Here is a 15,441-nt window from a genome sequence, read left to right as displayed (position 1 = left end):
ACTCAGACAGGACAAGAACCAACCCAAGCATCGAAAGTAAGTCGTCTACTCTCAAGAAGAGAAGTCAGGCTCGTCAAATTCCTGCCAACTCTACTGCATTTCCCAGGTAATTGCACAAACCATGAATTAATAAGAAATAATGAGCCAGCACACAGGGGAAGAGAAGACAATTCAGAACAGCAACAAAGAGAACTAATGGAAAAGTGCATTTTAATAGCTCAGTGCAGACGACTGTCACTGCAAGCCCGCATCACCCCAAGAGAGGCGCCACTTCCCTGGGAAGACACAAGGACACACAAGCCACCCACACAGCGCAGGAACACAAGGCAAAGGTGAGGGGGATTTAGGGCAGGAGTTAATTTTGCAGAGAAGAGACACTGTGGGCAGTCCTGACAAAGCACCAGCCTGTCCAGGGACAGCCGTGTCACCACCCACCACATGTCCTTCGGGAAGTCACAAAACCCATCTGGGCTTCACTGCCTGGCTTCAGCTGCAGAGTCTGACAGCAGCTCCCTCCATGGGCGTGGACCATCCCTGCTTTATCTAGACCTGCTCTGCTTCTTTCTGTTATCACTTATCCACAGGTATGTTATCAATGCAGCCAGCCAGACTTGCTGGCACAATAGCAGATAAAAGAGGAGGCTTGACAGAGAAAATAATAAAATGGGAGATGATAAACTGTTAAGTCAAAGGGGTGCTCAGAGCTAGACATGCATGATCTTACCAAGGACGTGTCCACCTTGGGACTTTAATCCTCCTGGTTTAATTTCTTACCTAGTCCTGTTTGAAAAGACAGTATCTGGTTGTGATCTGGAAACTCAGTTACCATCCAAAGACCAAAGTGATCTCTTACAGCTCTCAGGGATCGTGCTAGGAAAAACACAATATGGCAATATAACAGCCATATCTGTGGCTACAGGAATGCACATGAAGGTGGAGGAAATCAAGGAGCAGTACAAACTTTTGAACATGGTTAGAACAGAGGGTCAGAATGGGTGCAAATCTGCCCTCCCATTTCCAAACTTAAACTTACATCTATCGTAACAACAGGAGGAAAACATATTTCACAACCTATTTCAAAAATGCCTCACACATACTAGGCTGTTTAACTTTCCAGCATCTACAGTGCATTTACCCACTGCCAGCGCAAGTTTCTCTTCAGAGCACATAAATCTTTCCGTTTTCCAAAGCTGCAGCCAGCTGAAACCTGACAGTTTGAGGACAAAGCAGTAAAAGGCCCGGGTGTGCTTCCAAATGGTGAAGGACACGCTTTCGACACACAGTATCCGAGCAGCAGAATCCTTTTGAGGACTGTCACACCACTTTGGGGCCCTCCTGGATCAATGGGGATCCAGGCTCGGACGTGATGCTTCTCCCTGGCCGTCTCTGGGCTTCTGCTTATCTCACCAAAACACATCTGAAAACAACACCTGGATTTACATTGAGATTTCAACAAAAACACTCCAGATCACCCTCTTTTCTCAACAGTGAGGAGAGTTTTGCCTCTGTGCATTCAACTGCTAGATGAGCACTATAGATGGTGGCTGCTCTGGACCAAGGAATCCAACTTCATTTATTACTAAAACCAGACTTATTTCCATTAATCTAGACTAATTACTGCTGCTCCTCCTTTAATGAGGTCTGTTGTGCCTCAGCTCATAACACCAGCACATGAGAAACCCTCATCTTCATAACCAAGCCATTTTGGGCCACTTTGAACAGCTCCTTCTCTACTGTTAGGAACAAATTGTGAGAATGATATTTCTTTTAGAGAGCCAGTTTTATTTCAGGGAATGCTGTGTGATCATTCTCATGTTCAGGTCAACAACAGCCTCGCAAAATCTCCTTTATCCAACTTTTACTACTGTTGAGCAGAGATTAACTTAATTGAGTCCAACCCATATTAGCCAAGGATTATTCGTCAGTCATCAGCCTATAATCACTTGCATTTTCCAGCAGAAACATTTACATTTCTCAGAACACTTGCAGAATAATCCAAGTCACCTTTTTAATGAAATCTATATAAAAAAACACATCCACATTGTTGTTCCCCCCCTTCCAAAACACACAATTAGTACAGCTTAGAAAATGCTATAAAAATCAGTTCTGTCAAATTTGCAGTCCAACAAATTTTCTTCTGGTGAGAAGAAAATACTCCCTATGAGGGCAGCATTTTTTTAAACCTCACAAACTTTCAAATACACAAAAAAAGTATTCAGGAATTTTCATTTACAGGCCTGCACATACCACATACCAAATACCAACTTAACCTTTCTGTTTAAAGTCTAAATGGAAGTTACACAGATGTGCCCCATCCTGATGCTTCCTCTGGTTTCCCGCATGTGAGCATCCTGCTGCAACCCCCCCCAAATCTGCCTCAGCAGCAGCTTGGCTGCTCTGCAAAGAGACACTTTTGGAGCTGAAAGTTTCTTTACTTTTCCCTTGGCTGGCTCTGATCCCATCACATCTGGAAAGCCACATCCAGCTTTCAGACTGGTTGTCTGAGCTGAATGGCAGCTCTGCACTGAGCTGGGAGGAACTGGTGCCCTGGGGATCTGCACAGTCCAGATCCAAGAAGTCAGGCTTTGAACTGAAGCAGTAAAAGATTTCCCCAGCTGAGCAAACACCTGACTGCTGAGAAAAGCAGGGCTTACTTACTACTGTTACTGTAGAAGGCTGAGATTATGGATGGAAAACAGGTGAAAGACTTTAGGACCTGCATGTACTCGGCTCAGTAAAGAGCAGGCTATCAGGAAATTCGGTGAGGGTACGCATCCTCACAGGGAGGCTCTTCATACCAGTACCTGTCTTCACACACCCCTACAAACCCCAGCTGGGTGAACTCAAACTGAAGGTGCACATCGCTGAGCAAGGACGTCAAACCAGCCTCCCGAGGGGCTGTGATGGACAAGCACCCACAGCAAATGTTTAAGTTAGAAGTGGGTGTTGCTTTTTAAGAGATGTTCTTTTTCAAGCACAACCATTCAACCTGGAACAAGAAACATCTCAGCTTCCCACAGTACACAAAAAGGCAGCACAATATACTGCTTGCCTTAAACATATTGAACTATCCCAAGTGCCTTCACTGGTGTAAAAAACAAAGAATGATCTGACAGCTCAGCCTCATGCCCAGATGCTGAAGTGCTGCTGAAGCCTTTCACCCCTCACTTAACTCCTCCGCTGCTAAACAGCAAATCCTGGCAGCAGCCACAAGCATGAAGTAAATGGGAAGCTCTTCTCTGCCAGCAGCTGGGAGAAACTTCCATCTCTCCCCACTTTGCATGTAAAGAAAACTCTACAATAGTACTTGTGGTAATGCTGCTCGCCAGATTTTCCACTGACAGACTCTTGAGGAAAGCCTCCAGATAGGAAGTCTGCTCCTAAGGACCCTCTTCAAGTGGATGACTTTTGACTTCGGGAACGTATGGTTCATCTTCTTGAGGAACAGTTCCTTTTGTTTTCAGTCCAGAGAAACAGAGTACAAAGGAAAAGAAAGAGAAGTTGCATTTACTGTGACCTAGGGAACATAGAGCTAAATAAATTTGATCAATATTTTGATTTCTCTGACAAAAGCTGCAATCAGCACTGACACAAACAACTGGTTAGCAAGCTGGGGGGGCAGGAGGGGTGAATCAAACCAGAGTTTCAAGATACTTATCTTTCCATCACAACAATTGCCACCAATGACAGTAATTTGCATGGCTAATAGGCAGTATTATGTTTACAAAACCATTCTTGGGAGGGAAAATCTAAACAATTTTTGCCAACCCAGCAAAGGAGCTGGTGTTGGATCAGATCCTGGGATTGTTTTTCTCCTTTTATCTTATCTGAGGGTATTTTGCCAAGATGCCTTGCAAAGGAGAAACACCAAGTGCCTTCAGAAGTGCCTTCAGGAGCCACACAGACCTGTGGAGAATATGCTCACCCTCCTGTCACAGCCTGAATTCTCCAACAGCAGGGCTGTCCTAGCCTCTCTGACAAGGGGAAATACCTATCAAGCAGAAGAACAATAGAGCCAAGCCAGCAGACCCAGCTCCTCCACTCCACACCACACTCTGTACCCCTCTGCTGAAGATACCTCCAATGAGCCCCTTATCTCCCACCCAGGGGCAGGTCCCATCCCCAAACCACATACTGACCTCCCAACATCAGCCTGAACACCTGCTAATACTCTGCCCTCCCCAGTCCTTGGTTTGGTTTTTCTTTCCATGAAAAGCTCCCTGTCCTTTCGTTACGAGCTTTTTCAAGGCTTTGCCATAGACAGACAGACAGGTAGGTGGGTGGGACTGCCAGGGCACAGAAATGGGCTCAAACTGGCTCAATCTCTCTGGGCATGTGTAATTAAGAGGACCATGCTCATCATTCCTTTAAAGCAGCACAGATAACCCCAGAAAGGTAAGGGCACATTTTCACTAGATCATCAGCAAAAAAAGAGACAATGATTTCCAAGAGAACATAAAAGCCTTCTCACACGCACAGAAAAAAATCATCAGTGAACTCTTGACTAGTTTTAGTATCAGGGAAAATTCCACTTTTGTCTGGAAAATACATGCACCCATTCTGCAGCTGTATCCAACAGCCAGCCAAGAGCCACAGAGAGGGCAGTCCTGCCTGAAGTGCAAAACCTGAGGTAAGTCTGGAACCTGCAACCACCGATAATGCTTCTGAAAAAAGATTTATCAAAGCCCTGAGTACATGAACAGTCAGATTTTGCCAAAATTTTCAGTGTATTGACAGGGCATGGGAAATCCTTTTCATTAAATAATGACCTTTTGGTCACACCAATTAACTTTATCATCTATTGACAGTCAATTTAGAAGCAATCAAGGATGCACATTTCCCAGCACACAGTAAAACAGACGAAGGACTTTATCACATCTCTGCTGCCAGCCTGGCTTCTGAATCCAAGGTTTGCTCCACCAAGTTCTGCCATCCCAGCACCATTTTAACTATTTAATTTCCCAAAGTCTTACATTTAACAAGGCGCTAAGCCATCCCAACTCCAACGGGAACATGGTTCAAAGACCCGAGCAGGAACTGAGACCAGGGAAGTTCGTCAGAACAAGGGAAAGAGCCACAGCAGATTGAGCACAAATGCAATATTTCACATGCTAGATTTTAATTCTCCCACCCATCTGGGCTGAGAGCAAACCTTGGGGATGCTCACATTTCATTAACACACCTTTAATATTAACAACCTGTCCTCAAGAACTCCATGAAAGACCTGTAAAAAAAATTAAAACATAAAAAAACAAGATAGAATAAACCAGGTTATTCCATAGCTCAGCTGAATTTCATATAGCAATAAAAGGCAATTGTGTTTAAAATGCTGATAAAGATTTTTAAATAATTTGAGAACATCTGATACGAAAGTTTCCCTGGAACACAGTAATTGCTTATCATAACCACCACAAAGCATGTTTATTACCCACGGAGATAAGACACGGCAGCGGCTGGACTTCTCAGATAAAGCAAGCCCATATCACAACAGCAGGATCACATGGATTAGGAGCAGGAGAGGATCTGACTCAGAGACACCAAGGGGCATCAGTGACATGAACAAAAACACGTCCAAGGGAGAAGCTCCATGACCTACACACTCACAAAGTGTCCTGACACCTGCAAACAGGACAGTGTTACATAGACTCTGACACCTGGTTTGGCTCTCCCATGGAATTTCCCTCTCAGCAGCTGCAACTCCAGCAGATTTTTACCTTCCTACAAGGAAACACTGACCAGCTCTTCCTCTCCCTTGAAGTCTCCATCACTCTTCAGAATTAGGAAATTTAACAGTGTTTCAAAGATGATTTCGGCATACTATACTAGTAATAGTCAAACAAATTAGAAGCTCTTCAGACTTCCCCCCATGTCTGGTGGAGGGTCTGGCAGCTCTAGGAGGGCTTGTGAAAACACAGCTCAATGCTGCTTTCTGTGAAGGTGGTAGATTCAGTGTTAGCAACTGTGGATCCTCTCACCAACAAGCTGTTAAGTCAGAAAAGCACAAGTAGTATTTGGAGGTCTTACTCAAGGGATTTAATAATTTAAATGATTAAATAAATTAATAATTACTCCCACTTACTCAAGGGATTTAATAAATGCAATAATGGTACTTAGAGTGATGCTGTTCTTCATGTCTACAGTGTGTAACAGCATCCTCTGCCCATTGGGAACAACTGGGGAAACTGAGGCAGAGACAGCAAGTGACCAACACAAAGACAATGAAAAGGGCCAAAGTCACAGCAGCTCCAAATGCTGTGTTTGGAAGTGCTTTCCCAAAAAGAGAGGAAAGCAAAACAGACACCAAGTCCCATAACACAAATGCTGGTGTAATAATAAGTCATGTTTTACAGCAGAAAAGACCTCAAAAATAATCAAGTGGATACAAAGACTTGAGATCACGATTTCCTGCAGCTTTTATGCCTTGTAAGTGGATTGCCCAGTCCTACCTAAACAAGGTTCATGATCTGCTCCAAGCTCTTCCTGCCATTGAGGCACTTCAGGTTCTTCCACAGCTGGGTTTTCCAGTGCCTCTCCTTCAGTCCATGCAGAAACTGCATCTAACTCCTCTACTTGGTCACTTATTTTCAAAAACTCTGAATTCTCCATGTCCAAACTCATTATGACTGATCAGCAGGTCCAGAAATTGTTGAGAAAAAGAAAAGGGAGAGGAACAGACAACTGGATGGGATAATTACACCTCTTCAACTTCAAAAACCAGCTAAAAATACTGTAAGCAAGTGGATCCAGTTCTTCTCCAGAAAGTAACAAAATTGCACCAGAGTTGATTTTGGCCCAAAGTACACTTGGCAAATACTGATAACAAGGATTTACCATATCCCCTCTAGTATTACAGCTGACTATAAAACAAACATTTGCTTCCTACTGATAACAAAATGACTATGATCACTCAGGGTTTGTAAAGGTTAGGGTTCCTGTCACCCAAGGCAGACTTGTAATTCCTAGTGTTCACGCAAAAAATACCCTGCATATAACACTGGCCTCAGTTTTCCCTCAGGTACCCACTCACCTCACGCAGAGATAAAATTTAGGATGGATTCCAGCAACAAATTACAATCAGATTAAATATTAATTCCCAACTTAATTATATAACCATGACTAGGCTTAATGGCCTTGAAGCCATTTAACCAGGAGAGGAGCGTGTAAATTGTGCAAGCAGCGTCTCTTATGCTGCAAATGCCCAGACTGGTCCACAAGCACCTAGATTTTTTCCCCTGGGAGAACAGCCAGCCTTTGGAAAAGCAGCTCCAAGGGAGGTAAGAATTCAAATCATCTGGCAAGCAATATGGTATCAGGAGTCACAAACCCATGGGACAACACAGCACTCTGCCCTCAGGATAGCTGTGCACTAGAGTGAGAAAGATCATGTATGTGCTGAATACTTATTGATGGATTTCATCCTCACCTTTGAAAGAGAGGAGCATCTCCACGTTTGGCTAAAGATGGGCCATGAGGATGCCAGATGAAGTAACTGGCCCAGGATCACAGTGGGCACACAGGAGAGATGCCCTGTATGCACAGCCCACCCCAACACTTCACAAACTGAGTGCCCCCACTGCAGAGACACCTGTGCTGTCCCACAGAAGCTGTCTCCATCTCCAAACCAGGCTGCATGCAGGGAAAATCATCCCACTTCATCCCCAGGGAAAGGCAGACTGCCAAATATTTTCCAATTCTTACTTGCGCCATTCTGAAGTGTCTCATGTACCACCAGCAGTCACCCACCCCCATGGGGCCCCCACAGCAGATCAAACCTGCTACAGCTGCCAGGAGAAAGTCTGCTGCAAAAGGGGGGATATGCCCAAAAATGAGCCCATTCTACTTCACTTTGGACTTGGAGGCACAAAAAAAACCCAAAAACCCAAACATAAAAAAAGGAAAAAGCTAGGGAAAACAGGAGAGACAAAACCAGAACCAAGTCTGAGCAGTTTCTCCTTCAGCTTCACGCACTAGAAGAGAAACAGAAATGCCAGCAAAAGAACTCCCGTGCCTGGCTTGGAGACTGCCACTGTCACAACAGCCGCAGCACAACGGCAGCGAGAACGCTGCCCCTGGAAACGGGATACAGGTGAAGCCTCGCCAGCACTGTGTGCACGATGTTTTGCAGTGTCAATGCCCCCCGTTTCTCGAGGCCTGTAGGAAACAGTCCTTCCCTGCAGCGCCCATCCCGGTGACACCGCAATCCCGCGGTCACAGGGCCGGTGGATCCGCAGGCAGGTGACATCCTGCGAAGCGCAGGCGGCCGCAGCAGCAGGGACACGAACAATGGCAACGCCGACTTCCCCGGCACGGGCTCGCACGGCAGGCAGCGGCTGCGGGGTCACGCCGCCAAGGCGGACGCGACAGGAAGGATAAAACAAATCACAACTCAAGTGAGGTGATGTCGAAAAAGGAAATCTGTTCTGTAGCAGGAGAACTCAACCACAAAACCAAACTATACAAACCCAGATGGATTTCAGCTGATCCCTCGGATGGAAAGCTCAGCGCACTTCCCACCAACACATCCCCTGTAGAGAGTCCCAAGGAAAGGAACCAGCACAGCCCCCTTGTTGAAGTCAACTGAAAAGGGGTTGTTTAGTGCTTGTTTTTTTTTCCCTTAAACCCCTTTCCTGTTACTGCAGGGAAAACAGGCTCAAAGTCAGACAGCAGAAAACACTGGATCCCATCCCCAGCAAGTGCACACACTGGCACTGCTTCCATCAAGTCCGGAGGGGGGAAGGTTTTACACTCTACTTCTCTCCTAGGTACTTCATACCCGGCGAGGCTTGAACTTTGGATCAAAACACATGAGGCTTTGGGATCAAACACAGACTTTCCCAAAACCATTTCAATCCTCTGCCAAATTAATTTCAGATTGAAACAAGTCCATGTTTTTCTTTTCAGAATCAAACCCACCTGTTGGAAAGCACATCCACACATACCCAGCAGCACGTCCAAGGACTGTGCAGATGCACTCACTGCCTCCCTATACAAGATGTGGCCCATTGTTAGAAAACAAACAGCAACAATTTTCACTAGTTGTCTAATTGCTTGCAAGAAACACCGAGAACCCACAACTGCAAATTCTTGCAAACCATCTAAAGTTTTCTTGTTAAAGTGGTTTTGGAAAAAGTAACATCCACTCCACCACTCCCATTTTTTCTGGTTTGCTTTTTTTTCTTTTCTTTTTAAATGATTGTTCTCCATTACAAGCCTTGGAATCCACTTGGCTGTTTGCTCAAACACACAGGAGACACAGCTCCCACTCAGTCCAGCTACTCACACGGCTGCTGGTGGGGTCACAGCCTGCCATCCATCTAGGAAAACCCACACTCACTGGTGACAATAGGCCATTTACATGGACTGTTACTCACTTCCACAACAGCCACCATAAAGCTGCACCTATGTTGAATCATAACCTACCCTTAACAGGAGCTCACAAGGTTCCGAGGAAAAAGAAAATAGAAACAACCCTGCAGCCGTCCACATGCTGTTATTATGCTCTGCTGAACCTGAATGCATCACAAAAGGAATAAAAATGTATAATGTCATACGGATGGCTCCTGCACCACAATACGCTGTTTAGGGGGATTTTAAACGAGAGCAAGTCCCTGGCACACACATTTTTTGGTGCGGATCTGCCAGCCTGTACCTTTCCAAACCCTTCTCAGGGATGAGAACAAAACCTTTTGCAGGCTGTGTGCACACACAGAGAAGGAACCCCACACCCCAACAGTTCAGCCGACCCTCAATGCAAACTTTGATGGCAACCATAGAAAGCCACCAACAAGCCCGACGGCCGTGTACGTGTGCCCTCGCACGGCGCCGTTTGTGTAACCATTGCAAAACACGAGCGCGAGGAGCATGGCTATTCCTGGGTCACTTCCTTGACCAACGGGACATCTGCCTACCCGTGTGTCCCATGCCAGCAGGAGCAGAGCAAAGGAAGCGAGGATCCCTTCACAGCCTTGCTGGACACCTGGGTCTGCTCTCAGCCACCCTGTGCCGGACAAGCACTTCACTCCCCACCACCCTGGCACAGGCACTGGCCCTCTGGAGGAAACTTGCCTCTGTCCAGGCAGAGGCCGTGGAATGCTGCTGCTGCTGCAGGTCTGCTGTCCCCCCCAGCCCATACACTAACGGGAGTTCCTGTGGCAAGTGTCACCCCAGTATCACCCCCTAAATGATGACCCGAAAGGAAGCACCATCTAGCCATGGGCCATGAGCACAGCTATCGTCCGACCTGGAGGAAAGTAGGGGATGAGGAGAGGGGGGGAATGGCCACGGAGGGACGGGACGGCCACTAAGAGAAGAAAGGACAACTGGAGTAAATGGCCACTAAAGAGGAAGGAGGACTGGTACAGCGGGTGACCGGCCAGGGAGCGCATCCCCGCGGAGACGCCCACTACCCATGTGAGGGCAGGTGGCACCTCGACCGCCCGCGGGCTGGCGAGCACCGACCCCTTCCCACCCTCCTCTCCCTCCTCACCCACCTTGCACGGTCAAGACAGCGAGGGCGGAGAAGCAGAGACAAAGCAGCAGGTCCTCCAGCGCCATGTAAGCCCCGCCGGGCGCCGGGAGCAGGGGCCGCCGCGGCCACATCTACGAGGGGAGCGCGCTCTCCCGCCGCCCCACCGCCATCTTGTGCGAGCGCCCCGGCCCCAGCCCCAGCCCCGCGCTGCCCGCCGGGCCCCGCTGCCGGGGGCGGCCCTGGGCTGCCGCTGCTCCGCCTTTGTCAGCGGCCCGGCCGCCCCTCCGAGGGGCTCCTCCCGCCGCCCGGCAGCGCCCGCACCAACAGGTTGCTGCGAGCCCGCGGCGGGGGGAGCGGTCGCGCTCCCTCGGGGCGGGGGACGGCAGGTGCGGGGCTCCTCCGCCCGCCGGCGACTCCACAAGCCACAAACATTTATAACATTTTATGTAGTTTTTTTTTATTTTTTTTTCTTCAATCTCTTTAGTATTTTTTTTCCGGTTTTGCCACGGGTGAGCGTGGAGGGTACCGAGCCGCCTCCAGCTGCCGCGCTCCCCTCACGGTGCTGCCCGGGGACGCCTCAGCCGGCCCCGGGAGTGGCCCCGCTCCCTGAGGGGGTGGACGGCAGGTGCGGGACTTCTCCGTCCGCCAGCGGCTCCACAAGGCACAGACATTTGTAACATTTTATGTGGCTTTTTAAATTAAACTTCCACCCCCCACTTTTTTGGGGTTTTTTTTTGCCGGTTTGCCAGGGGTGAGCGCGGGGGGCATCGCGCTGCTCCCGCCGCCGAGCTCCCCTCACGGTGCTGCCGGGGACGCCTCCCCGGCCCCGGTGCCCGTCGGGGCTGCCGGAGCTCACCGCGCCGAGCCTGGCTGGGCAGCGGAGGCAAACGGACACCAGTGACCGCATCGTCATGGCTTTGTTGCGGTTCAGTTTTGAGGCGCAACTCCTTCAGGTGTGTATCGTTCATTGGTCGTCAAAGCCTAGGCTGTGCTTCTTAGCCGTCTGCAAAAATAAAGCAAAAAAAATACATGGTGTGGCATGACTGCACCCCATCGCTGACGAGAGAGGCAGGACCTGTCCACCAGCTGAGCCAAGCAGTGGAAATGAGGCAAGGAGAATGAGAGATGGAGTCCAAAGTTGCTGTCTCTCAGTTTGGCTTGGCTGGGTCCCAGACAAAACCAGCACCACGTGTGTATGCGTAAAGCCACAGGTGCAGGTTCAGTCCTGAGGGCAAGTGACACCAAGTCCTTCTTTCGGCAGTGGTACCAAACACATGGGCAGCCACATCCAGAGTGGGTCTGCTTTGTCCTCCAAAAGGATACGAAGCTGCCCAGCACACAGGCATATTTTATCACTGTAGTGTGGAATGCGGAGGGGGCTTCAGCTATGCAAAATATGAAAAAAAGAAACTTTTTAAATCCAGACCCTCCTATTTATTAGCTTGTATAATGAACTATAAAAACTTAAATGAAACCAGAAAGGCTGTGTAGTGGGAAGCAGGTTTCCCGTGAGTATGAGTTAAGCAACTCTAAGTTCATACTTGGCACTGCCAGTACAGACAAGCCCTGGGAGGCAGCAGCCCCCTGCTCTGAAGAGATGTGCAAGGGAGCTTTGCCCAGCATCAGGTGGGCACTCACTGTGCACCTTGCTGGGAAGGACAGCATAATAAGGCCACAGCATTCCACTGGCCCCATTCCTGCACCATCTCACCTCCCTATGGAAAGAAAAGTGGGTAGTAATATCCATGTCCCCTTCTGCACCTGTCCAGCATGGAGGTAAAGATTAACAACATCCACAGACTCTTCTTTCTCTCTGAGTCCTTCCTACCTGCTCCTTTATGTGTGAGGTGATTTTAAGGGCGCTGTCAAATTGCTTTAACTAGGCTGTAAAGGGATATCTACTTGTGTCTGCCAGTGGTTTCTTTCAGACACACCCCTGCCTGTTTTTCTTCAAATCATAGACATTTCTCCCTCCCTTTAAGCAAGAAAACACTTTACCTTGCAGTCAGGCAAGTCTGGCATTAATATAAATACGGAAAATTGCTAGTGGCCTACAAAACACTGCACATTCTGGCTAAGAGCGCCTGCCTGAGTTAAGGCGTTGACCGAGCTCCATGTCAGTTAGACCAGGCTTTGAAAAACCCTGTCTTAGCTCTCTACCTGATATTAGTGTTACTTGATTCCTCTGTGGCACCTCTTTGTCTTCCTGCATATCTGTGGAAATAGGAATGAAGCCAGTATTTCAACAAACCCAAGCTTGTAACATATATTCCTTGAATGTCTGTCCCTGGGGAACAGAAAAAACCGGCAATTTGGCAAACAGCCCCCGAACTGAGAAAGCGGCAGAAACGTCACCCGGAGCACCAGCTCCTTCACACTGAGAGCACCTGTGCTCTGCAGGAGCAACGCCAAATCCCAGCGTCTGCTCACAGAGGTGAAATGATTCCCTGTGGCACTTACAGAGGGACAACCTGGCTAAAGAGCCACTTAGTAGATTTGGGAAGCATCAGATAACTCCCTGGCTGTCAGTCTGTAAAGAACAAAGTGACAGCAGCATGCCAACAGAAGGGACATTCCTTCCCAGACAATGGCACTTCTGGCCTAATACTTAGGGCAGCAAATCCCTCCCTCATTTATGTGCTGTAGACACCCCAGTGTTCCTGTTCCTGTCGATGAGGCGTTCCTGCCTTTCAATAGCTGCAAACTTCTGCTACTTTGAGTGAAGAAAGTGTGACAGGTGGGAGCAGCAGTAAGTAGCAGGTGTTTGTAGTGCAGCTTTTTGTTCCCCCTTTGAGAGGCATTATTTCTGTGCTACAAAACTTTTTTGGTGAGTCAGGTGTGTGGACAGTGTATCGTACACATATCTTGGTTTGAATAAGATCCCAGGAATAGCAGCCCACTATGGAAATCCAGCATAAGGTGCTATAAATTTATCTAGCTCAGCAGTAATTATGAACATCCAAAGACATATTTTTAGGTTGTGAAGTCCCATTTTAAGGGTCAAAAGCCTCATTTTTTCGGGTTTTCCCAATGCAGGCTGCCTGTAGCCAAGGGGGATCCATGCTTCTGAAAGGCTGTAGTAGTGCAAGAGACCTTGGGGCACAGCAACACATTACAGAGGGTTCTGAATCAGAACTCCAGCCTCTGAATCCAAACCCATATGAAGCAGCCCATGTCCTGCCAGCTGGCAGCTGTGGGATTCAGACTACCAGCATCTAATTGTACAAGTTACTAAACAAATGCAGGTAAAGAAAAACACCTGCTCCAAAAAAGATCCAGAACAGGGGAAAGCCATTTCAGATAGAAAGCAGTGAAGAGCAAGAAGATTCACAGCTTAGGTCCTTTTTCTCCCAAACAGGATTAAACTTTGCAGTTTAAAATACAGCCTTGCTCTGTTTTCTGACCATCCCTGACTTCAGACGTGTCTGCAGTGCTGAGGTTGACATTTTATGACGGATTTAAGCAGCTCTAATTACCAGAAGAGTTAGCTGCTCTTTCCTTTGTGACGGCATTAGTGCTTGAATGAGCCTGGAGCTGGACAGAGGAAAGGATGGTGCTGAAAACTTAATTGGTGACAACATTAACAACAAAATCAGGGCCCTGCTCCAGCTCGCTGTGCAATCGCTCAGGAGTTAGTGCCAGCGCAAGGAAAGCAACAGGAATAGAAAGAGACATGAGGAAGTTTTCAACAGCAGTACAAAGCTGGATCAGCTCAAACTCACTCCAAGACTTCATCCTTGGTCTTCCCAGGAAAGGAGTCTCTTGGGGATCTTAACCACCAGGACTCACTTTGTTCCCAGACTTCTCCTGGTCTGGCAGCAACTTCGATGCTGGAGGGAACGTTGACTTCCAGACAAGGAAAGTGAGGGTAGCCTCCTGTTCCGTATGCGTGAGCAATGCCAAACAGGAGCAGCTGGTTGCACATAATAACATGCATTGTGTAAGTGAGCAACACAATGAGCAATTTGCTCAACAACACAGGGACATCAGGACAATTCTGTATCACAGGGAAGAAAGAAAAGAGGAAAAAAACATGTGATGACCAAACCCTAAGGGAGACTCAGCATCCTACACATCCATTTCATTACGCCTGCTCTTATAAATATTTATTACACAGCCTATCTCATCATTCTTCCAGGAATGGGTGTTGTGTTATTGTTATACCCAGGGAGGGCTTTCCTTCTTCCTCTGGTCCTGCTGCAGGCAGTCAGCAGTTGCCAAAGATAGATTGGGAGCAAGAGTGTGACATTAACTATGGAAAATGCTGCTTAAAATGGAGCTCAGGGGCAGATATTGGCAGGTGCATTGTTAGGAGGAAAATGAATGGAAAAGGCAGCACGTAATGAGATTCGGAAGCTTGTATTTAAAATGTGTTCATGGCAAAAGGGATTTCTGCATGCAAGGGCCCTGGTACTACAGCCAGAGCCATGGGTGAGGAAGGACTCACACCCTGAAAAAACCTGCATGGATCCAAGGCAGGGGAATTATGATGTAGATGGTGCCAGGCCATGGAGCAGGAATAAGAGTAGGGTGGATTCTAAGTACCAACATCATCCCTCTGCCTGCACATGGGAAAATATAATGTTAAAAGAGAGTACAAAACCTCCAGCATTTACAAAGCTTTGCACATCAAACTTGGAGTGTGTTTTCATGTCTCTTTGATTTTTACTGCTGCCTGGATGTCCTGGTGCCCTGTTTCTTGCTCTTCCTGGGACTTATCACCCGGGTGAGGCTTTGCTAAATCAAATGTGAATTTACCTTGCACACAGACACATTGACTGATGCTGAAGGGAGCCAAAAAGAAAGGGGAGAGGGACTTTTAACAAGAGCATGGAGTGACAGGACAAGGGAGAATGGCTTCATACTAAAAGAGAGTAGGTTTAGATTAGATATTTGGAAAAAAATCTTCTCTGTGAGGGTGGTGAGGCCCTAACACAGAGAAGCTGTGGCTGCCCCATCCCTGGAAGTGCCCA

General features: G+C 47.7%; 1 protein-coding gene across 2 annotated transcripts in view; it reads right to left on the bottom strand.

The window, feature by feature from the left end:
• The window catches only part of IGDCC4 (immunoglobulin superfamily DCC subclass member 4), an 86,886-nt gene extending 76,237 nt beyond the window's left edge, over positions 1–10,649 (bottom strand). For both annotated transcript variants that reach the window (XM_014250992.2, XM_088063286.1), the window contains exon 1: positions 10,491–10,649. In XM_014250992.2, coding sequence (XP_014106467.2) covers positions 10,491–10,599 — 109 coding nt within the window. In that variant the 5' untranslated portion in view covers positions 10,600–10,649. The remainder of the gene's footprint in view (positions 1–10,490) is intronic.
• Between the last annotated feature and the right edge of the window lie 4,792 nt (positions 10,650–15,441).

This window comes from Pseudopodoces humilis, chromosome 16, assembly GCF_049639895.1.
Source record: "Pseudopodoces humilis isolate 2021_Gansu_Grassland_sample_001 chromosome 16, ASM4963989v1, whole genome shotgun sequence".
In the NCBI taxonomy this organism is placed as follows: Eukaryota; Metazoa; Chordata; class Aves; order Passeriformes; family Paridae; genus Pseudopodoces; species Pseudopodoces humilis.
The sequence above is the reverse complement of the archived record's forward strand: the minus strand, read 5'-3'. Positions and strand labels throughout refer to the sequence as shown.